Source organism: Panicum virgatum, chromosome 1N (genome assembly GCF_016808335.1).
Source record: "Panicum virgatum strain AP13 chromosome 1N, P.virgatum_v5, whole genome shotgun sequence".
NCBI classification, from domain to species: domain Eukaryota; kingdom Viridiplantae; phylum Streptophyta; class Magnoliopsida; order Poales; family Poaceae; genus Panicum; species Panicum virgatum.
In genome coordinates this window covers 40,525,627-40,550,490 of record NC_053145.1, presented here as the reverse complement: position 1 = coordinate 40,550,490, position 24,864 = coordinate 40,525,627, and the positions used below count along the sequence as shown (strand labels likewise).

Here is a 24,864-nt window from a genome sequence, read left to right as displayed (position 1 = left end):
GAAATTTTCGAAAGATGAGTATAGACGGGATGGATGGCACTTCTGTGTGAATTGCCAAATGGTGTGCTCATAGCCGAGTGGTAGAGCAAGGAAGGGAGATATCCATTTTGTCACAACTAAGGACCGAGTTGGTGTGTCATCTCACCTAACTCCACTATCGTGCAAACCACTCGACCGTTGAATGGGCAACGGCTTAGCATAAACCCCACTAGTTAGTCTGATAGCCATCAGGAGAGCTGAGAGCAATGGGTGACCAAGGAGAAGGGATATGTTCTGTGTGACTTATGCCCCGGTTATACCTCAGTGATAGGCCGATGACCCCTTGGTAGATCCCGTGGTGGCTAGTCAGGTCTAGCTAAGATGGGTAATGGCTTTGTTGGGATCTGCACCGACACTAAGGTGATCGTGCTGTGGTGCCCCGCTTGTGGGTAAAGTTGCACACCTCTGCAGAGTTAAGAATCTATTCGAATAGCCGTGCCCACGGTATTGGGCGAGTTACGGTGTGGTCACATAACTAGTATTTCTTCTGGGATTGGATGGGTTGGCGTGAGTTGTTTTGGAAAAGTGTCCGGCAGTTGTGCCGTGTGCTACGGCGGATGAGGAGTCCGGTAGCAGCTTAAAACTTGGATTCTGTGTGGGTCAACACTACGTGTTATCCAGTACAAGGGAAAACTTGCTTTGAAAATCCTTTCTTTCAAATGAACCCCTGCATAAAAATTTGCTTTCTGCAAAATAAACCCTAGCCTTCTCCTTGATTTACCCTGTGCATTATATTCTGTTTATACCCCCTCCGTGGGTGTGGTTGAACTTGCTGAGTACGTTTGTACTCACCCCATTCTTATTTTTTACAGAGGAAGATCCAGACTTCATTCCCGAAGATGTTGAGTAGAGGTTCCGTCCTGCACCCAACCTTGCCTGTGGATAGGGTCACCCGCAGGAAGATCCGTATGGCGCAAGGCTCTGATGACCCCCTCTTCGTAGTTAATATCGTTGTGTGGGTGTTAGTTGTTATCCTCGCGATAGTGGCGTTTCACTGCCCACTTCCGCGTAGAGTTGTACGGTGATGTACCATCTGATGTAATAAAAGTGTTATCAGCCTCCTGGGACTGATATTGTATCACTTTTAAGTCTTCTCTTATGAGGGGACACTTCAAAAGGTTTGCAACTTTATCCTCTCTTCATTGATAGTCTTTATGCTTCATTTTATGCTCCATAGTTAGAGAACTTTGTGACTTTTGGAAATAGTGAGGATGAACATGATTTCTTTGATTTATGCAATGATTTGAGATATATAGAACCAATGACTTGAATGTGGGAGTAGGTTTATTGGCTAGGTTGAATGTGGATAATTTATAGATATATTTTTCACTTATTTTCTATATCTTAGAAATGACCGTAGCATATTAGAATTAATGTGATTTTGCATTGTAGTTCACAGACACTTATCAGCAAGTGTGAAATGTAAACAAAGTACTATTGCTATTGGGGCATTAGTCACATTGTGCCTGCTCTGTCACAGCTCTTTCTAGACCCTTCATTACATAGATATGGTGAGGTCAGGACCGACGAAGAATAAGGGCTTAGACAGAACTGTGACATAGCACGGCACACAATAATGACTAATGCCTCAATTGCAACTCTAATTTGATTACATTTCAGACTTCATGGTAAGTACCTGTGCAATTCGAATATGAGGATATAATGATGTACATATTTTAATTGTAATTGTGAGAGTAATTCTTCGTCTTTTTTATATGTTTTCATTGTTATTTGTAAGACTAATTAATCTGATCATTGAAATTGTAATAGTAATTAATATTTGCATGGTAATTGTAAGAGTTTTTTCAATAAATTTGCAAATTAATGTAATTTATTTTAATTTATTTATTTAGATTTTATTGTAATTGTAAGAATTTATAATGTTGTGAAAAATAATAGTGTTTTCCAGTGAAATATGGCTTCAGCAACTGGAGGGAGTGGCGCCAGTGGGGGTGATCGTTGTCCTTTTGGAGAGAAGGGCACAACTCCAGTCGGTCGTCGGTGCAAGAAACCTAGTGCTTTTCACAGGGCAGCGCTCCGTTATTTGGAAAAAGAATATAGAGAATGTGTGGCAAGGGGCGAGGAACCTCCGTTTGATCTTGAGGATTTGTTGCGGCGTTACAGTTCATCACCACCAAATCTGGAGGTTCCAGCTCTGCCATCTTCTTCTGGGGCAGCTAGAAATCCGTCAGAGCAATCTGCGTTTCCACGCAAGGATGGTTGAAAACCTATGTGTTGTTGTGCGAATTTTTAAGTTGCATGTTTGTTTTTTGGGATGTTTGTGTTAGTTTTTGAATGCAATCTATGTATGTGTTGTTGAATAAATTGTGTTGGATGTAATAAAAATATTTGTTATTAAAAAAATGTTAAGTTCTTTTGCACCGAATGAAATTGCTTATCCAACAAGAATATATTATTTGTAGATGGATCGACAATGGATGTACGGCCAGCGGTGCACAATGGCGTGGTTTAACGGTCTTAAAACTTTTCTCGATGCTGCTGAGACCCACAAGTCGTCGAAAGGTTTCATGTTGTGTCCATGCCGCATTTGCAGAAATCAAAAGGAGTTCTCAAAAAGACATACTCTACATGTCTATCTTTTTGAGAAGGGTTTCATGGATAACTATACTCTTTGGACCAAGCACGGTGAATATGGAGTTCCGATGGAAGACAATGAAGAAGATAATAATGATGATAACATTCCAGACTGGGCTCACTTGTATGAAGCGGGTGTCTTTGAAGATGAACCAATGCATGAGGCAAAAGCAAATGATGCAGAAGAACAACAACCACCTGAAGGAGTCAAAGAAGTTTGAGAAGATGTTGGAGGATCACAGGAAAATGTTGTATCCATTATGCAAGCAGGGGTTAAAAAAATTGGGCACCACACTGGAAATGCTACAGTGGAAGGCAGCCAATGGTGTTTTAGAAAAGGGATTTGAGGAGCTACTAGGACTTGTAAAGAAGATACTTCCAGAGGGGAACGAACTGCCCCCGACAACTTACGAAGCCAAAAAGATTGTTTGCCCTCTTGGGTTGGACATACAGAAGATTCACGCATGTCCTAATGATTGTATCCTATATCGTGGTGAATACGAGGAACTGGATGCATGTCCTGTTTGTGACACAAAGCGGTATAAGATTAGGCAAAATGATCCTGGTGATGTTGACGGTGAGCCCGCAAGGAAAAAAGCATCGGCTAAGGTGATGTGGTATTTCCCGATTATACCACGCTTGAAATGCTTGTTCAGAAACAAAACAAACGCTAAGTTGATGCGGTGGCACAAAGAAGAGCGTAAGCAAGATAAGCTAATGAGACACCCTACAGATGGGTCTCAGTGGAGAAACGTGGATAGACAATTTCCAGATTTTGACAGCGACCCAAGGAACACAAGGTTTGGTTTAAGTACAGATGGAATGAATCCATTCGGTGAGTGGGGGAGCAGTCGAGCAGTCACAGTACATAGCCTATGACCCTTTGTATGTTTAACTTTCCTTCTTGGCTATACATGAAGAGAAAGTATATATTGATGCCGCCGCTTATCCAAGGCCCCAAACAACCTAGCAACAAAATTGATGTGTACCTAAGACCGTTGGTTGATGAGCTTTTATTGTTGTGGAAGCCAGAAGGTGTACATGTGTGGGACGAGTACAAACAAGAGAATTTCGACCTCCGAGCTTTGCTTTTCGTAACCATCAATGATTGTCCTGCACTAAGCAACTTGTCCGGGTAGTCGAACAAGGGATATCAGGCCTGCACCCATTGCTTAGATGAAACTGACAGCTTGTACCTGAAAAATTCTCGGAATGTCATCTATATGGGCTATCGTCGATTTCTGCCCCTCAAACACCCCTTGAGAAGAAAAGGGAAACATTTCAAAGGGGAACTGGAAACTCGTGCTAAGCCTATGTTCCATGACGGAAAGCATGTTTTCTCGATGATAAAGGATATTCATGTAGTGTTCGGAAAGGGTCGCGGCAGCCAACCAGTTCCGAATGATGAAAACAGCCATGCACCGATGTGGAAGAAGAAGTCTATATTGTGAGAGCTACCTTATTGGGAAGCCTTGGAGGTCCGCAACGCAATTGACGTCATGCACCTAACAAAGAATCTTTGCGTGAATGTACTAGGTTTCTTTGGTACTTATGGTCAAGGAAAAGATACACTCGAAGCAAGATGCAACATGAAAGAAATGAAACAACGAGAAGATCTTCAACCTGAGAAGAGAGAGAAGGGACAACATTACTTACGTCCTGATAGCTACACTTTCAGTAAAGAGGAGAAGCAAAGCATGTTTGATTGCTTGAACAGTATAAAGGTACCGTCCGGGTACTCGTCAAATATACAAGGAAGATTAAACATGAAGGAAAAAAGTTCACAAATTTAAAGTCTCATGACTGTCACGTTCTGATGACACAATTGCTTCTAGTTGTGTTGAGGGGTATTCTACTGGAGAATGTTAGATTGGCAATCGTGAAGTTATGTGCTTTCCTCAACGAAATTTCACAGAAGGCAATCGATCCAAAGAAGCTCATACAACTACAGAATGACGTTGTGCAATGCCTTGTCAGCTTTGAGATGGTGTTTCCACCTTCGTTCTTTAATGTTATGACACATCTCTTGGTTCATATTGTCAAAGATATAAATATTCTGGGACCTGTATTCCTGCACAACATGTTCCCTTTCGAGAGATACATGTCAGTTCTTAAGAAGTATGTTCGCAATCGTTCTCGACCAGAAGGATATATCACCAAGGGCTATGGAGCAGAGGAGGTCATTGACTTTTGTGTTGACTTTATTGATGATCTTAATCCAATAGGGGTCCCCATGTCACGCCACGAGGGGAGATTGAAGGGAAAGGGCATACTAGGGAAGAAATCTAATATGCACATCCCAGAGAGTGAAATCCGCAAAGCAAACTTCACAGTTCTACAAAATTCATCCCTCGTGGCTCCATATATGGATGAGCACATGAATATCGTAAGGTCTGAAAACCCAGGGAAGTCTGAGGCCTAGATTACTAGGCATCACATTGATAACTTTGTTGTTTGGCTTAGAGCAAAATTGATGGGTGACGGCATGATTGCAGAGCAACTTCAATGGCTGGCAAGGGGCCCATCAATGACAATCATGCAGTACCAAGGGTACGATATTAATGGGTATACATTTTACACAAGAGCTCAAGACGAAAAGAGCACCAACCAAAATAGTGGTGTGCGTATAGACGCAATAGGCAATGATGGAAATAAGGACAGCTACTTCGGAGTCATAGAGGAGATATGGGAACTAGAGTATGGGCCTTTGATGATTCCTATATTTCGGTGCCAATGGGTGAACTGAGCTAGAGGCGGCATAACGATAGACCGGTATAGGATGACAATTGTGGACTTCAAAAATATTGGATATAAAGACGAACCATTCGTCCTAGCCAAGGATGTCGCACAGGTGTTCTACGTGAAGAACATGTCAAGCAAGCCTAGGAAAAATTCAGTCAAGTCCGACGACGAGCCAAAACGCCACATAGTTCTTCCAGGAAAACAAAAAATCATTGGAGTTGAGAATATTTCGGACAAGTCAGAAGACTTTAATCAGTTTGATGACCGTCCTCCGTTCTCGATTGATATTGACCCAAGCATCTTGTTAGTCAAAGTGGACGCTCCTTATTTATGCCACGATCACGACCAAAGGACGTTCGTCAAAAAGAAAATTGTAAATGTTCCATTAAATAATGTTGAGTCATAGTATTGTGTATCCATTATGTTTTACTTTATTGTTCATTTGATGAAGTGATTTTTGTAATAGTTATTTTTATTTTGTGATCATAAATAATATAAATTAGTATTGTTTACCTATGTATTAATTATTCGTTCAGTGTTTGCATCTTCAACATGATCCCCTTCATTGTCTACTCCACAATTACCATTTTTCTTGATCTAAATAACATATATTAGCATTTCCATGATTTTTTTAAATATGTTACACACCAAAAACAATTAAAATGAAAATAAAACAAATTTTTTGCATATACCTATATTCTATAATTTTTCATGATGCAAAGTGCCCTACAAAATTTTTGCATGTTCAAAATATTATATCCTTCTATTTTTTAATGTCTTTGTTAATTTATTACACAATAGAAATGCATAATCAATAAATAAAATAATTGGTGCAAATTAATAATTTTGGTGTTTTAGTACCGGGCAGGCCCTTGGCCCGATACTAACCTGCCTCCACAAAAATTTCCCGCCAGTGGGGGCTGTTTAGTACCGGGCAGAGCCTTGGCCCGGTATTAATGTGACCAATTTAGTACCGGGCCATGATTGTGCCCAGTACTAAACGTCCCAGGAGCCAATTTAGTACTGGGCCGTGGCTTTGCCCGGTACTAAACTGTCTCCACTATATAACTTCGGGGACTTAGATCGAGCGCAATCCACGCTCGATCGTCCCTCTTTCTTGTCGCCGGCTGCCGTCCTCGACGTCTCCCACGCCGTCGCCCGACGCCGTTGCCGCTGTCCCTTGCTGCCGCGACCCGCAAGGCATCGTACCGGCCTCGAGCGCTGCTGTCCCAGCCCCACTCGACCGCCGTCGTTGCCGCGCGCGCTGACCCACCGCCGCCCCTCGACGACGTCCGCCGTTCGTGGCCGCTACCCCGCTTGCCAGGCCCCTCGACGCTGCCCTGCCGCCCTCGACCGCCGCCGCGCTTTCTTTGACCTCGACGCCGACCCGCCACACCGGCCGCCCCCCGCCCTCGACGCCGACCCGCGCCACGAGGCCCGAGCTCGACCGCCGTCGCGCCAGCCTGCCTCCCCGTCAAACCACCGCGTCGCCCTCGACGCCGGCCTGCCTCCCCGCCGACCCGCTGTGCCGGCCGTGAAGGAGATCGGGCTGACGTAAGCCCTTTGCTGACGTCAGCACTACTCTATGCTGACGTCAACAGTTTTTTAATTAATTTGGAAATAGTTGAAAATAGATATGAAATAGGTAGAAAATAGGTAGAAAATTATAGGAATTTGTAGAAAATTATAGGAAATTGTATAAAATTATAGGAAATTGTAGAAAATTATAGGAAATAGTAGAAAATTATAGGAAAATTATAGGCAATTGTAGAAAATTATAGGAAAACAATAGGCAATTGCAGAAAATTGTAGAAAATATTTGAATATTATAGGGAAATTTTAGAGGCTTGTAGAAATTTATGCAAAAATTGTATGATTTTCTAGAAAATCATAGAAAATATATGGAAAATCGTAGAATCATGTACTTGTTGTTGAAAATTGTTGGAGAATCATGAAAAATCGTAGAGATTAGATGGAAAATCGTAGAATCATGTATTTATTGTTGAAAATTGTTGGAGAATCATAGAAAATCATAGAATCATGTACTTATTGTTGAAAATTATTGGATATATTATGATGTACTTATATCTGAGTTTAATAATTTTCATGTTGTTGTGTTATGATGTATTTAACTTATATCTGTGTCAATTCATGATGTATTCAGCTTGTAAATTTAAATTCTAAATTTATCATATTTTGTTGCTTTAATTTCGTGTAATTCCATACAACAACTCCGCGTCATATATAATTTCATATAAGAACTCCGCATCTTATACAATTTCGCGTATCACACGTAACTCCGCGTATTATATATGTTTGCATAGGGATCGAGATGGATCCCTTTCAACGTGATTTTGAAGACGAGTACGCCCTCCATGAAATGATCCAAGAAGGCACCCAGGCCATAGGGTGTTTCCTAGAGGATCAAAACGAGGATGATGGCAGCCAGTATCTCAACGATACTAGTGATGGCGATGCCGAAACTATGGAAGATATGCATGTGGAAGATGACATCCCCGAGGTATATAGAATTCGATCATAGAATATGAGATACTTATGTATGTCAAACATGTATATATATATATATATATATATATATATATATATATATATATATATATATATATATATATATATATATCTCATTTCAGGCTTCCGGATCGAAGAGCTCAAAACGTAAACGAGGCTCCAAGAAAAAGATGGAGGGGCGTACCACGATCACCTCATTGCACCCGGATGGGGAACCCAAGTCTCCCAATGGGGGTTAAGACGACTGTGGTGAATCAGTGCAGATGTTATGTCAGGGTGAACATCCCGATTAGCTTCAAGCTCTGGAAGAAAACCAAAAGCACTGATAATGATGCTGACATCGTCCCTGAAACAGAGAAGCAAATGCTATGGGCAGATGTCAAACAACACATCAGTTTTCCAGAGGACAAAGAAGAAATCTTTAAGGATTGGGTCATGAAGAAGATGGCTATTTCTTTCCAGACGTTCGACAAGAACTTGAACAAAGACTACATAAAGAAGGGCCGCGTGCCAGACTTCGAGAAGCACTTCAAGAAGCAGCGTCCTTTTTGGGATGCATTTGTGCAGTACAAACTGTCCGAGACCAGCGAGAAAAGGACAGCACAAGCCAAAGAGAACGCGAGCAAGAAGATACACTTTCACCATCTTGGGCAAGGTGGTTATTCGACGGCGATCCCCAAATGGCAGAAAATGGAAGACGACCTCACTGCATGGGGAATCGTACTGGCAACTTTCGACTGGCTGCAGCAAGCAAAGCATTTCTTCTACGCTCATGGAGGCTCCCTAAACCCGGAAGATGGCTCGCTTATTACTAGTGACACCATAAGAGAAGCGGCCAACAGGCTGGATGAGGCACTAAAGGCCGTGTTCGAAGGCAGTTTCAAGCCGAACAGAGAGAAAGATGAGCTGACGTACGCTCTCGGGACACCGGAACACACAGGACATGTGCGAGGTATGGGTGTAGTTCCATGGAAGCATTGCTTCAGTGCTGACATTGAGACCTATCGAAGCCGATCCAGGAAGAAGGCTGAACAGGAAGATAAGATGTGTGCCTTGGAACAGAGGATAGCTTCAATTAAAGGGGTAATGGCAGGTAGCAGCCAGGCACACCAACAAGAAGCCAAATCAGCCGCCAATTTGGAGAGCAACCTCGGCTCACAACGCTGTAGCAGCGTCGCTTCCACGGAGCACCCAGCCGGAGGTCAACCCATAGTGGTTGCGGACGAGTCAGAACATTACCCGGTGGATGACATCAGTGTGAGGACACCCTGCGAGCTTCTGTATCAGCAGAGGAAAAAGATCAAACTAGTCGCGCACGGCATTGCTGAAGTGCCTGTCCAAGGTGGGATAATTCATGGCAGGCCGATTCCGGAAGGATATGCTAGGGTCATGGTCGATCGAGTCGAGCCAGGATGGGAAGACCTCGACCTCGAGATCCCTAGAAGCGACGGAGAAGAGGAACTCGGACACGCCATGCACACATGGATCTGTTAGAACAAGCGGTACATATGATTGGCCTCTGGGATACAATTCGCCGATACACCAACTACCTGCTCCGAGCCTGTCAAGTCACCGGCAGCCCAAATTGGTCCCAGTCCGAGTCCAGCTACCAGATCACCATCGGCAGCACATAGGAGTCCCAGTCCAGCTCTGAGATCACCACCGGCACCACAAAGGAGTCCTAGTCCGGCTCCCAGAATAGCACCAGCTGCATAAAAGAGTCCCAGTCCGGCTCCCGAGCCCGCAAGGGACTCAAGTGCCAGCTCAAGGCCTTGGTTCCCACCGTCACTGTCTCTGAAGGCGAAGAAGGATAGCGCAAAGCCTTCTGTCCCACCGCCACAGCCTCCGCAGGAAAGGAAGAGCACAAGGGTCGTGCCACCTCCTAAGAAGAGGAACACCCCCAAGAAGAAGAAAGAAAAGCTTCCACCACAGAAGTTAGCATACCATATGACTCAGGAGGAATTGGATGAAAGTGTGCGCGAGCACGTCAGAGCTCATTTCGCACCAAAAAAGCCTCCACTGGTGCATCAATGGTCAGAGGCAGATAAGAAATACTTCAGATCTTTACTCCAACCGAAGTACAGGGTACCCCTATCGGACTACGACCGCCAGATCACAAAGTCCTGGGAGAAGCCAAGTAACTGTCGGCGCAACCAAGTTCCCCAACTCGGACAACAGTCCAAGCAATCGATACCCCCGCTCAAAGTCCTCTCCGAAAAGGATGCAGCTACTGCTCAGTTTGTGCTGGAAAGCGGCCTCACAAAAGCTCAGCTGCTCGAAGAGGCTCCAATCGAGGTTCACCCAGGGGCAAACAAAAAACCTTTCGTGTTGGGGGAACCTCTTATGTGGGAAGAGTTGATTTCGAAGCTACCAACTAAGATGCGTGAGTTGCATGAATGGTAAATGAAAGCAAGTGCATCGAAAGATGTAGTGTTCCGTGACCGAATACAAGATAGGCATTTCCATCGAGGGATGGATGGCATATGGATTGAATTTGAAAATCTTTATGATCTGTACCATCAAGACGCCCTAGACAAGTCTCTCCTCAGTGTATTTTGTATGTAAGTGTACTTCGTCCAACTATTTGTATATAGTACAATAGCTCTACTAATTATGTGTTTTCTCATCCTCTTTCTTCTTTTTTAATCGTGTAGGATGAAGGTTCAAGAATGCCAGAGAAAAGGGTTATATCACATCGGCTTCATAGACCCATATAATATACATGAGGAGAGTGTCAGGAAATGGCCTAATTGGACCGAGAACAACATACTCAGGGCCTTGCATAGGCAGAATACTTGTCAATACATTCTGTTTCCGTACAACTTCGAGTGAGTTTTTTCTCTTTTTTCTTGACTTCACTATATATATGTGTATATATATCCAACATTTTTTATACATATATGTGTATGAAATAGGTTCCACTGGATCCTTCTTATTATCGAGATCGATAAATGCTGAGTTCGGGTGTACGACTCCCTGAGGAAGCCAACATATTATTACCAAGACCTCATAAATATCATCCAAAAAGCATGGGCTCGCTTCCTCCAAAAATATATAGGAATATCGTCACCACCAGCCCCGCTAGAATTCACCACTCACTGGCAGGTACGAATACATATCGCACATCTACTGTTGTTTCTTTAATCAACATAAATATTTCATATATATATATATATATATATATATATATATATATATATTATGCGACAGGAGTCAGAAAATAACCTATGTGGCTACTACGTATGTGAGTTCATGATGGATTTTTGCTGCCGCAGCTCGATGTCACAACATGACCATCTAGTACGTAGAACAACATTACTAACAATTACTTGCATTTAGTTCCATCTAGGTACTAATTCAAAATATTGGTGATGGCACTTGACAGATTACTTGCATGGCGGATGCCCTCATCGAACCAGAAAGAATCAAAGCAATTCAAGAAATAATCTGTGGATTCCTCCTAGATGAGGTCATAAATTCAACTGGAGAATTTTATGCGAATCCTAGGATAAGTGTGGGTCGAGCGGATCCGAATAAGGACATCAGCGATGATGAGACGCCTAAGGACCCTTAGTATCTTGTAAAAATTTATCGGACAAAACTTGCAAATATATTATGAATCCCGAGTTTATTATTAACATATTTATATTAGAAGTACATATAATATTTCAAGTTTATGTAATTATATTAAATATATTCAATTGTATGCTAGATACGAATATATATGAATACGCAGACATACAAGAATGTAAATACGCAGAAGTACACGAATATGAATACACAAACGTATACGAATGCGAATTAGTTGAAACCCAAAAAATGAAAAAACATAAAAGAAAAAAAAAAGACATTTAGTATCGGTCGCTAACACTGACTGGTACTAAAGTGCTCGTTCTGCGGCGCCTGCGTGGCAAGCACTTTAGTACCGGTCGGTGTTAAAGTGCACCTTTAGTACCGGGCCGCCTGACCGGTACTAAGTAGCGGCCCACTTAGTACAGCCCAGGCGGTACCGGGCCAGCGCCCAGTACAAATCGGGGGTTCCGGCCCGGTACTAATGAAGGTTTTTCCCACTGCCCAGTACAAATCGGGGGTTCCGGCCCGGTACTAATGAAGGTTTTTCCAGCAGTGGGAGTTGGTTAATCACAAGATTTATCAAGCAGAATTTGACAAACTCCGGTGCTCCTCGCTACTTTCAAAAAACAGAAAGAAAAATATTCAAGTTCTGTTTATCACGTAATTCGAAGAAATTTGTTAACCTTAAAGTTAACTAAAAAGCTGTAAGGAGAAGTCTATTTTTGACCATATCGGTTTGGTCTTCCAACTACATAATTAATTTTTGGCTAGGGAGGGCACCTGCTTCTGTCAACGAGCTTGTCATGAACGATTGTAACTCTATATCTGCCTTAATAAAGCTCTCTTTAAACCACAAATAAAGACTATGTAATCAATTTCTGGTTGCAAGGCGGCAGCTGTGGTCTTGTGGGTTGTTTTGACACCAAATTTTTTGCAAATATAATATAATTATGGAAATGTCATAGAGGAAAACAAAGCTGATGAAGACTCTTATGGAGTTCTGGTCAAAGTTAAGTGAGGACCGAAGTCCAAGGAGGAAAAAGCAACAGTACATATCGGACAAGGATGATGAAGTTAGCAGAAGATTCTACAAGAGTTCGATTTCTTTTAGATCTTTTGTAAATACAGTAGTGTTTCTTTCTTTTTCGTCAAGTTTTTAGCATGTCATGATCTGTATGGAGAATCAATAATCAATACAACTTTTTTCGGATCATTGCCAAAACCCTAGAAGTAGGAGTAGGGTAGATTTCTCAACGATTCCTTCAGTGAACAGGGGTGCATCGTCTCGACCTCCATAGTGCTTGTAAGCATCGTTATTTATCAAGTAATTTAGATTTCAACTTAAGGCACATCGCTTCTATTTGAACCTCTCTTATTCACAAGTTATCAATTCTATCAATTTCTTGTAAGGCTGCTTCCTTCGATCTCTTGCTAGTTTCATATAGATATAAAAAATCTAGCTCGCATTTGAGTAAAATATCATAATTTATTAAAGCCAATATGATTCTTGGTTGTTGTTGTACCTTGAAACATTTTAATCTTGTTCTCTAATACAATTTGATATGTCGGCTGGTTTATTTTATTTATCATCCTGCTAACGTAAGCTATCTCGATTGGTCCCATTGAAGTACTTCTCATCCTGCAATCGTAAGCTATCTCGGTTAGGTCCGATCCTTCGGCGATGACACTAACTGATCTTATCAGTAGATTAATCTCTTTATAAAAGAAAATTTGTTTTAATACGGTTCCAGTCTCCAATCAGCTATTTTATCTAATAAATCCTAAAGTATGCTTTGAAAATCATTTATGATTGAGATTCAAAAACTTAGCCATTGATTATCTTTTGTATCAGATTTAATAGCCGATGCCACTTTAGAACTCTTCGGAATCCTAGCCGATGCTTTCCTTTTACTTATTGATATATTTTTCCATTGTCAATTATAGGCCAGTTGACTGGATGCCACGAACTTTGAGATTAGGACCTGCACTGGAGTTAAGCACATCTCCCAAGCCTTAGCATGTCTCATTCCGTGAAGATCACTAACCGATTTTTACGGCAACAGACTGTCAATCACGTAATTAATCAAGCATAGGAACACTATTACATGTCTACAAGTTCTTAAGCCCAAAGCTCAAGCTGTAAAAAAATTCCTTACCATCAAACCCATCCGACATTCATCACTTCCCTTGGAACTTTGTCCACTTCTACCTAACTTTGGTCCGATTTTGTGATTTTTCAATCACTTAGAGCATCCATTGCACTCATTCTTGCGAATACTTGATATAGCCCCATCAATTATGTTATCATTAATTACCAAAGTACAATATGGTTATATGGCCTAACTAGGGATATACTCCTTCTGTGCACAAATATAGGGGTCTTCAATATGCTGCTTTGATTAATAATATCTGTAAAACATATTGTTTCAAATAGAAAGAGTTACATATTAAGATGGTTTTGTGATGAATCTAGCAATAATGCCATGTTTTACAATATAATGTTAACAATTTTTCTATTGATAGTCAAAATTAAAAGGATTTGATGTAGGACAAACTAGAAATGTAAGATATTTGTGATTAGAGAGAGTAGATGCTATAGGTGATGAACCGCACTTGTGCAGGGCACCCAACAGTCACATTTTTTATCGTTTGAAAGACGGGACCACTAATCACCGCGTGTTGTATTTGAACATTTTTTTGGGCCTATCTCCATTTTGCTAGTTTTTGAAGTGGCCTCCCCACATCTGATCTTTTTTAAGGCTGAGAGACTGGATCACTTTCTCTTTCAAAAATAAATAAAAATAGAGCTACTGTACTCAATTGGAGATATCAATGGTCATGTAAAATTAGCATAAGGTTAAAGCTAGTGGTATATATTTTTTTGTGAGAAAAAGCTAGTGCTGTATTAAGGTTTACTCAAGTGAGTGATGATGTGATATGCATCTATCAATCTTGGTGATTTGCGGCACCTGGATTGTTTGGTTAATATTGTTATTTTGCGATATCCTACAACGGAGCTTGGGAAGCAACTGTGGATACTTGATTAATTAGACGGCTATTCTGACATATAATTTCTGGCTGTTAAGCAGCGGCGATGGCATTATTACTATATACACGATCAAGTGTGAACTGTCAATTACGTAATTAATCTAGCTGTGGGTCCGATCGAGGAATCTTGTGGACTCTTCTGCATGCGGTTACATGACGACAAACAGGAATCCGATCGATAACAAGTTGATCATAGAGTAATTAATTAATAATGCTCACTGTCGAGGCCAGCTTAGTTGTAATTAAATCAAACATATTTGGGATGGGATGGGCACTTAACAACTACGTAGGAGTACGTATGTACCTACTTGAATAGTTACAATGCACTATCTGAGCAGGGAATTGAAATTAATAGAAATGCATGGCTGCTAATTTTCCATTGACCGATAGTTTGGAGACACTATTTGAAAACACGCCAAATGTCCACTCCAAAAGTACCAGCATGAAAAATATACTGGTACTTTTGAAGTGGGTGGAAGCCTATATCTACCCTAAAGGCTTCGTAGTACCGGTTAAGAACCAGTACCTAAAGCTTTTACCAACCAATGCTGATTGACTCTTTTCTAGTAGTGAGATCGAACGTTTAAAAATATGGCCCCCACCCCATCTTTTTTTTTCTAATGACTATTGATTTTTCGCGAGGTTTTAACTCTTGATTTTTATGGTACCGCGAAGAGCACAAACCATGCACGAACAAGGAGACATATGTCAAATTCAATTTAGTCACACAAATATAACCATCTTGCGACCACGGAATCCTATGCTATAAATCTCAAGGCGGTGTGCGTATATGTGCCAATTCATATTCATGCGTAGGGGAGTGATAAAAATCTACTAACCTCTCCGATGCCGGAGGAAGCGCCGGTGATGAGCACGACCTTCCCCCTCAGGTCCTCCTTCCTCAGCGGCTTCACGAACGCCCACACGAACAGCTTCACCGGTACAGAGAGAGGGATGTATACCAAGATGACAATCGCTGCAGAGAAGTGCATCAGCACGCTGTGAAGAAGAAGATAAAGATCCATGATCAGAGGAGTAGGGGAGATGGCGCGGCCCGCGGCTGGTGTGTTCGCTCGGTCTCCTCTCCTTGGAAATAAAAAGGGTCGGCTCTCGGTGTGAGATCCAGGGTGTCTAGTACAGCTCGGTTAGTAGTTAGCCATTAAAGTAATAAGCATTGCTTGGACCCGTTCAAGTGATCATCGAGACATCGACACCAGGGTCGTTGTGTAACACGGCTTGGCCGGCATGACGACCAGACCTGATCTGAGGAAGTGAGGATCCATTCTAATCTAATAAGTAGAATCTAAATGCTACACGGAGAGCCCTCCCCATTAAGCATTAAATGGAGGGCCCTATTATTACTTTACGGAATACACACATAGGGAAGTAACAAAAAAGAGAAAAAGTAACGAATCAGAGGAAGTTGTTAGCTCCGGCGGGAGGTGGGCAGAGCAGTCAGGACGAGTTATGGATGGAGCGGCCAGCGGCAGGTCGCCGCCGGATGTGGGTGGCGGCAAAGATGGTCAGCCTTAAGATTTGGGGTTTCGGAGTTGGGGAGTTTCCATTGCCGGCCGTCTTAGAGGGATGGTGGTGGATGGCGGCCGACCTGGTGGAGGAGGCGGGCTGTGTGCGGCGAGGCTGGCGGCGGGTGGTGGAGGACCCCTGGTGGATGAGGTCTGTGTGTGGGGGGTGGGTGTGGGGGTGGCTCAAGGTGGAGGCGGATGGGCTTGGAGGGGAGGGAAGGGGAAGAGTTTAGAGCGGCTGCCCTTGCTAGCGTCGGAGGCAACGCTAGCGAGGAATCCAAAACGGCAATCCCGCGCTACAGCGCTTCGTGGCACGCGACGGCATAGCCGGCGATGCAGCTATCTGTGCGGCTGTGCCCACCTACGTGACAACCAGGCTATCGATTTGTTTTCTCCTTATTTTTTCTATTTTCTTCGCCTGTGTTCCAGCAGTTATTATTCATTTTCCAGGTTTTAACTTTTTATTTTCTACTATTTATTTCTCTAGAGAGATTCTCTTGACAAAGAATTTAGAAAAAAAATCTACTACAAATTATATCAAGCATTGTACTTAGAATTTGTATGATGAACTTGTACGTAAAATGTTATCCGATTAGTCTTCCTACTTACATCTTCATAGAAGTTGTGTTGAAAAGTTATCTCGACAAATTATATTTTTCACAAGCTGTATGACGAACTTATGCATCAAAACTATGTGAAAATTTTAGTTATGTTCACATAGGGAAGCCGTTCTAATCTAATAAGTAGAATCTAAATGCTACACGGAAAGCCTCTCCTTAAGCATTAACTGGAGGGCCCTATTATTACTTTACAGAATACACATAGGGAAGTAAAAATAAAAGAGAAAGTAACGAATCAGAGGAAGTTGTTTGCTCCGGCGGGAGGTGGGCGGAGCAGTCGGGACAGGTTATGGATGGAGCAGCCAGAGGCAGGTGCCGCCGGACGTGGGTGGCAGCAAAGATTGTCAGCCTTAAGTTCTGGTGTTTCGGAGTTGGAGAATTTCCATAGCAGGCCATCTTAGAGGAATGGCGGTGGGTGGCGGCCAACCCGGTGGAGGAGGCGGTGTGTGTGCTGCGAGGCCGGCGGCGGGTGGTGGAGGACCCCTAGTGGGTGGGGTCTCTGTGTGTGGGGGGGGGGGGGAGGGGGGGGAGGGGGCGGCTCGCGGTGGAGGCGGATGGGCTTGGAGGGGAGGGGATCGAAGGGAGGGGAAGAGTTTGAAGCAGCTGTCTTTGCTGGTGTTGGAGGCAACGCTAGCGAGGGGTAGGTCGGCGGCGGAGCGGAGGAGACGAGGGAGGGAGGAGGACGAGCTTTATCTAGACACGTGTCTATGAGGGCTGGGGATGAGGGGAGTCTTCATAAAAATGGTTAGTTAGTCGAGATCGGGGAAATAGTTATTTGCATCGCTTAACTTTCTCTCGGGATCGCGGGATAGATTAGCTCCTAGGAGACGACGTGACTGGCTGACGGCGAGCGTTCCTCTGTGGCAAGGCACAACATCGGTAAGGTACAGGTACGTCGTCTTGAGCTCAAGGTACACCCGGAGACGGAGTGACCGGAGTTGACTCTCTCGGGGTTGAGCTTGCAGCGGAGACATTCTGCTCCTTTTCTTTGCTAGCCGCCTATGGAACAACCTTGATTATGTGTACAGTGATAAAAGAAGAAACAAAATAACCTTGATGAAATTAAACCGTTTGCTAGCCGTCTCGACTACTACACTTCCAAAGCACAACAGAGTGGTCATAGCAGAGTGTGTCCGTTCGAGACACGGGGAAAAAAAAAACATGTGAACCAAATGTCATAAGGAGTGACATCGCACAAAGATTTCAGAACATTAGGCTGGTATTTGGATGTGGCATACTCCTATAGAAATAAGAGTTAACATGACAATACAACACTTCGAATATCAATAGCTTTTGTGATATTTATATTTGGAAACATCAAACATGGAAGTCATGTATCAGCGGAATTATCTTTCTACTTCCATTATCACATAAACTAGGTGATACCCCACGTGTTGCTGCGGGATTTCTTAAACATTTTAAGATGAAGTTTGAAAGTAGAAACACTAAGATGATTGTATGGCAATATTCTTTTGCACGGATGCTATTAGTCACAGAAAATCGATGAAACACATAAATAGATGGTCCTAATTGATGATGATGTCGCGTCTGATATAGTGTATTCCTATGACGTGGATAGCTTGAATGTTGAGAGAAATAAAGTTAATAACTTTAGTGGGTGCCATCTATATAGTATATATAGATTTCTTTGGTTTTATATGTCTTAGGCCCTATTTGTTTGAGCTTCTGGGCAGCTTTTCAGCATGAAAACTCAGAAACTTAAACAAACAGCGAATGTTGGACTCGGGGCAGCGGGACTGCTCATAGGCATAGAATGTGGACTCCAACTATAAGGGCGGGAAAGGACCCCCCTCAAAACATCAACACCTGAGGCAATACAAGCAACCACATAGGATGTAGGGTATTACGCACATCGCGGTCTGAACTTGTCTAAATCCTTGTGTTCCTTGCATCATCGAGTTCCAGAGCTAGTCGATCTCTTACCTACAATCTTACTGCTAAAGGTATCCCTGAGCAGGCTTGGCGGCTAAACACCGACAGAGAACTTGTTGCACAACTTTTGGAAAGCCAAAAGCTCATAAAAGCAGAGTTTATGTGTAAAGATGAAATGCTCCTGAGCAGGCTTGGCGGCTAAACACCTACATCGAACTTGTTGCACAACTTTCGAAAAGCCAAAAGCTCATAAAAGCAGAATTTATGTGTAAAGATGAAATTCTCGATTTTCTTAGCTTTTGTAGCCTTTTGATTCCACAAAGTTAAAAGCATCATCCAAAAGCTATTATTGACTTTAGAAGCAAAAAACCAGCAACAGCTTTTCAGAAAAGCTCCAAAAGCCACAACTCAAACAAACAGGTCCTTATAATTAAAAGATACAAAGGAATACATTAATTCATCATGTCATCAAAAGTACTAAACATAAATTACTAATTTCATGCTGACAATGTACCAGAAAACTATACCTTTTTATTTCTAGATTTCAGAAAATCACAATCTTTGACAATGCGTCAATTCATAAAACACAATATTATTACTAAACCATAGTTCCTTTTAAGAAACCTCAATCAAATACATATGCATGCATGCGCTTGTTCCAACATGCATGCAGCCACAAAATCCCCTACCTTATATAGCCATACGTCCATATATATAAGTATATAACCTTTTCGCTCTCCTATATGTAAGAAGAGTTCCAGGATCATCTGGACCAGGAAACTCTTCACCTGTACCAGCAGGTCCATCTCCACCACGTGTGGGCTCACCACTCTGAACTTGTGGCTCCCGTGGTTCATCTTCTTTACCCCGAGCGCTAGCCACAACTCTTGGGAGATCACCGTCGCCTTTCCTCCATGCAGCCGCTGCGTCACCACCTGCAACTAGGGATGAAAGTGGTAATCTGAACTGTTAGAACAAATTTAATATTTTAAAATAGATATGTATAAAATTGGATGGTGATCATTTCTTATATTATCAAGCACATTATTACAAATAAGAATAAAATTTTGCATAAATTATTTTATGCATTATTTGCTCCCTACAACAACAAAAAGTGAAAAAATACCGAATTTGTTTCCGAATCCATACCGAATTTTATATCTATCATTTGAGAAAATATAGGATGAATTTGAGGTTTACCTTTTATGAATCTTTACAAGCTCAATGCTCAAAACAAGAATACAAATTTGTATACAAGATTCTATATCCTATTTATTCGCAATAAAAAAACGACCAAAAAACTGATTACCGAATAATTACCGTTTCCGACCGTTTTCAACCCTACCTGCAACTGCAACGACGGCGGCGCTGGCAGGTTCAGTGATGTCGTGAATGCTCGCCCGCTTGCACTCATCGCGCTTTCTCTGCTTCTTCCTGTTCTGGTACTTCTGGTAATGGCTGGCGATCTGGCTCGCGCTCCTGGACGGCAGGTATTCCATCGACATCGCCTTCCAATTGCCTTTATAGTTGTCGAGACCCGCTAAGAAATGACTACAAACATTTACCAGATCAAATATTCAGTGTACAGATCATAGGTGTTTAGGTTTGTCACCACTACCAGTAACTTTCATAGGCAATCATGGTCACGATGACTCTTTTTTGCCGGAACGGATGCTTTGGTCGTTCCTTTATTCTTAATTATTAGGTTTGCTAGGTTGGGTGGTTTTCTTTCTTTTCTCTCTTGTTGCATTAGCTTCCTTTCAGTCATTTGCCACTTGATTGGTGATGGTCTTGTAATCCTGCGCTAGCAAGGGTTCTCTCGTAGTTGTGTCGTTGTAACTTTCCTTCTTTTAATGAAATACATGCTCAAGTACCTTAAAAGATAATCATAGGCGTTTATTAGTAGCATTGATGCCATACATGAAAACTACTACTGTATCTTTCTATCCAGTATTTTGATCTGATAGAGGTCTACTCGATGTCTGATAGAGGCCTGACTTCGTAACGATGAAGCTAAAGGCAAAGCTGACGATGTGCATACCTGTGCTCATCTAGCGTCCACGGCACAGCCTTGCTCTTCCTTCTGCGTACTTGCCTGCCCTCGGGCGTGCCACCGCCGCCACCACCGACAGCCGTCGGCAAAGCAGAGTCCTCCTCCGCCGCGACTGGTAGGGCAGAAGGCGCCGGCGGCTCGGGCGCTTCTCCCTCCGCTGCTGGCGCCTCGGCCGCAGCAGCAACCTCCATGTCCCATTCGGGCGGCGTCTCCCCGTCCTGCGCCTCGAGGACGTGCCTCAGCTCGGCGAACATAAAGCGGCAGCGCCGTTCCATCTGGGCCGGCGTCTTGCCGATAATGTCCGAGGCGAAGTGGATGGGCACGATGCTGGTGGTCACGAGCAGCAGCTCCAGGCATTTGTCGTCCCTGCGGGTCCACGTTGGCTCCCGCTCCGGCTCCGGCTCCGGCTCAGGGGCCGCCGGCGGGGGCGGCGCTGCGGCGTGCTCATCGTGGGGCATCGGGGCTCAGTTGAACCCCCGGGGCTCCCAGCGAACGGAACGTACTAGTCTGCAAGTGCAAACGAGCCGTCCATACAAACTGGGCTAGGGCATTCCAATTTCTAAACAACAAGAGGAGGGCCGCCGTACGCCGGCGTGTGAAGCGGAGGCGCGCGCGGACGACGGTTGCGGAGTCCAAGGAAACCGAAGCAACCGTATTCGGAGCGGACATTACCAATCTAGAAGTATCCTGCTTTAATAAAACAGAAAACCTTTTAACGGATTGCCTAATGTTATAACCGTCTGTCCGAACCATAAAAAAATTAACCGTCTCTCGATGCATGCAAGATAGTAAGATCCTAAAACGCATAACCGCTAATTAGAGGTACGAATTTGCTGATCTATAATACGTTTCTAGAGAACGTTAGTACATCACAATAGCCGCCCGCCAACGCCTGCTGAACCGCCCAAGCCACGTCACCCGGACGCTCCCGACACATCACTCGGCCGAGAGGATTCGAACGCGGAATCTGGGGCAACAATGCATAAATCCTTACCACTGCGCTTATTAGGTTGTGTTAATTGTGGATGTATTAATCTTTATGATCTCTATCTGGAGACTAAACAGTCAGGCACCTGCTGTTTAGTCTACTATACGAGCAAAACGGCCGTTTAAACGATCGAAAAACCTGATTAAACACAAACAATGTACTACCATGTAGCGTTTAAACTGTGTGTAAATGGACTAAATGACTGTTTAGGCGACTGTCCGGAGGTGCGGCCAGCATCAGAAATATAACTAAAAAAAGTTGCGCCCTCGTAATATCAAACCTGTGACTAAGCCCGTCAAGGTAAATGCCTTACCAGGGGACTACCAAATCAGTTGTGGTAAGTTTTCTTCAGTTTATTTGTAGAAATGATGCTACGTGAAGCCACGTATATGATTCATCTTTTCCTTTTTAATTTGAAACTAAAATTTATATCTAATGTATTTCTCCTTCAAAAGAATTCCAAATTTAGTTATATTTTTCTGAATTTTCTAAAATCAGGATCTTTCAGTTAATAGCTTTTGTTTGTGCATTAATTGCTATTTCTTGGATCTTTTTTACACGGCTCATTTTCTTACACCTAAACAGAGAATAAAAAACAAATTTTTGCATAACAAATTGCTAATATAACTCAATATTGTCTAATGTAATGGTTAACATAAGGTTGTATCCAAATCTAAGGTGTGTACGAGTTAAAAAATATTATAAGGTATTCAGATCCCAAATTTTGATTTGATTTCTAAGAAACTATGTGAGAGACTTATCCAATTGTGAACAATGTATGGAGCCATTTAATGAAAATCATTTAAATTTTTTATTGTAAACTTATTGGGGGAACGCAGCTCCGGTTTCAAGAGAATGATCATAGGTGACATATCAACATGAGTATTCGATTTCCTGCAGCTCGTTGTACTCATGGAGTATGTTTCTGTGATGTCGTATGAAAAAAAAAGATCTGTTAACTGGAAATTTATGATATATGCCACTGCGTGTAGTTTAGTTTGGACACTGCAGGTTAACTTGGAACAGTGTGCTACATATACAGCTATATTGGAAGGTTGTCCGAGGGACAATGGGTGCTAAGCACAACCACGTGCCATCCTCTGTTCCTCATATTTTCCGAATGCACAATGTCGTTAGCAATGGAATGTATCTCAAACTTCCAAGTTAAGAGCATCTTCAAGAGCCCAGCTATTTTGGCTTGGCTAGTAAAAAGAGAGAGAGAAATATCTCTAAAAACTAGATCCAACAGACTCTGCAAACATACCTACTCGGTATCCCACACTGCTAGAAAACTTGATATTAGTACCTGCTAGGAAACCTCAGTTAAAACGGTTCACTACTCCAGCACCCCTCATCACCGCCGGTTCATAAGGAGTATCACCAACGGTTCGGGAGGCGTTGGATTTATGTCGTTGGTGATAGTGGGGACATCACCGCCGGTTCCAGAACCGTTGGTGATGTGCACACATCACCGCCGGTTCTTATCTGGAACCATTGGTGATGGATACATCAACACCGCCGGTTTAATACACGAACCGGCGGTGAAGACCTTTTTCCCATCAAAAAAAATATTTTCATATAATAATATTGCATCATTTGTATAACATATATAATTATAGCAGCAGAATTTAACCATGTGTGTGCTATCATAGTGCATTAGTGCATGTTGAGTTTAACTTTGTTTCTGACTTTTTTAGACTAAGGTCTAAAAAATAAAACATAAGATCCCGTTTCAATTTCATTGGATAGTAGTCAAACAATCAGGAAACAAAGTTCAACTGAACATTACGAAATTCAAATAGAACAGCTTTTAGGTGCAACTCTGAATATAGGCATGTGCTGGTTCTGCTAGTAAAGCCAGCAAGTATGAAAATAGAAACTTGTTTAAGGTCTTGTATATTATCGAACATATTTACCAACAAAATGTGTTTCAGTTGAATTGGCATGGAAGGTATACCTGCAAATTGAAATTGCAAACAGTGAGGCAGAGCTTGGGTCATTTTTTCCAAGAATGGAGAAATAGATTTCAAACAAAATATGAATGAACTTGAGGCCCCACACTCAGCCCATACCAGTGCAAATTGGGAGAAACTCCACGCCATCTCTGCAAGCTTCTGCCCCGTGAGTTCGAATCAGTACTTTTGTATTGCAGTGCTCGCTCCTTGTCTTGCAATGCTTGCAAAACCAATTTCTTGATATCTCGTATTGACAAAATTTCACTGTGTGAGAAAGTGCCCGAGAAGTGCATCTTGTTCCACCAGTCCTGGAGCCCTAATTTCATTGCTAGTCTGCTCCCTATTTCATTCGTGTTGCGGGTGCACAAGTGGAACAAATTGTACTGACCAATGGAGCCTGACCAGAGTCTCCTACTTGCCGGGTGGACACGCTGACCAAGGGAAGTGATAACATGGAGAGGCCACTCCCATCCCCTGCCCCTGCGGTGCAATAAAGAACATGTCCAGGTGGATAGTAGAGCCCTTGCACACAGATATGACTTCCAGGACCAAAGCCCCAACCAGTAAAACATAACTGATAATCACATCCACTCTGCTGTACCCATTTCCTCTACTGTTTATACTGAGCTGAAACAACATAAACGTGGATATATAATATGGCATGCATTAAACATGTACAGAATTACTTTTTACATATGCCTGAGCTCATATATCATAGGCATGAAAGGCAACAACATCGTAAGCTAATTCTTTTGCACTCAAAAGTTAACTTGCAATGAAATACTCCTCCATCCCAACTAATGCCCAAGACATCTTTTCCATATTCAGCTAATGCCTTTAGAAGTGGATGGAACATGGAATTTAACTCAAAAGGGGTAATCCGCTAGAATAAAGAAATGAACGTTGGTAAATATGAAGTAAATCAATGACACAGATCTATCAGCTCAAATGGCAAGAAGTAACAGCATAAAGAACAACTATAAGTAAATAAAAGGCTTAATAAGAAGTTGCAATTCTTACTTCCTCCTTGAAATTAAGATCATAAGTCTTATCCTTCTCACTGAAGAATTGAGAAGCAGCAACATCCATTCCAATAACCACCTGCCATGGATAGGTTGAATCAACAATACACGAAGGTTGAATTATGAGGTAAGTAGTGAAGAGAGGAGGTACCTTTCCAGTGTATCCAGCCTTTTCTATAGCTGCCTTCAACAGTTCAAGGCCCTCTTGAGTTTATAATACATAATTATTACAGCAGAATTGAACCATAAGATATTATACATTGAAATCAAATGAGAGAGTTCAA

At 42.5% G+C, this 24,864-nt stretch overlaps 2 protein-coding genes and 1 long non-coding RNA gene across 3 annotated transcripts in view; all 3 read right to left on the bottom strand.

The window, feature by feature from the left end:
• LOC120654086 (11-beta-hydroxysteroid dehydrogenase A-like) overlaps positions 1-15,551 on the bottom strand; it is a 30,470-nt gene extending 14,919 nt beyond the window's left edge. The window contains exon 1 of the mRNA XM_039931667.1: positions 15,366-15,551. Within this exon, the coding sequence (XP_039787601.1) occupies positions 15,366-15,551 (186 nt within the window). The remainder of the gene's footprint in view (positions 1-15,365) is intronic.
• Positions 15,552-19,823: 4,272 nt separating this feature from the next.
• Positions 19,824-20,890, bottom strand: LOC120653527 (transcription factor MYBS1-like). The gene is made up of 3 exons (XM_039931252.1): positions 20,604-20,890; positions 19,883-20,113; positions 19,824-19,830 (listed from the first exon to the last, which is right to left on the bottom strand). Exons 1-3 carry the CDS (start codon positions 20,888-20,890, stop codon positions 19,824-19,826), a joined length of 525 nt encoding a protein of 174 aa, XP_039787186.1.
• Positions 20,891-23,325: 2,435 nt separating this feature from the next.
• LOC120655838 lies at positions 23,326-24,078 on the bottom strand. The gene is made up of 2 exons (XR_005667747.1): positions 23,676-24,078; positions 23,326-23,560 (listed from the first exon to the last, which is right to left on the bottom strand). It is a non-coding gene; the product is annotated as an uncharacterized LOC120655838 (long non-coding RNA).
• Positions 24,079-24,864: the final 786 nt, after the last annotated feature.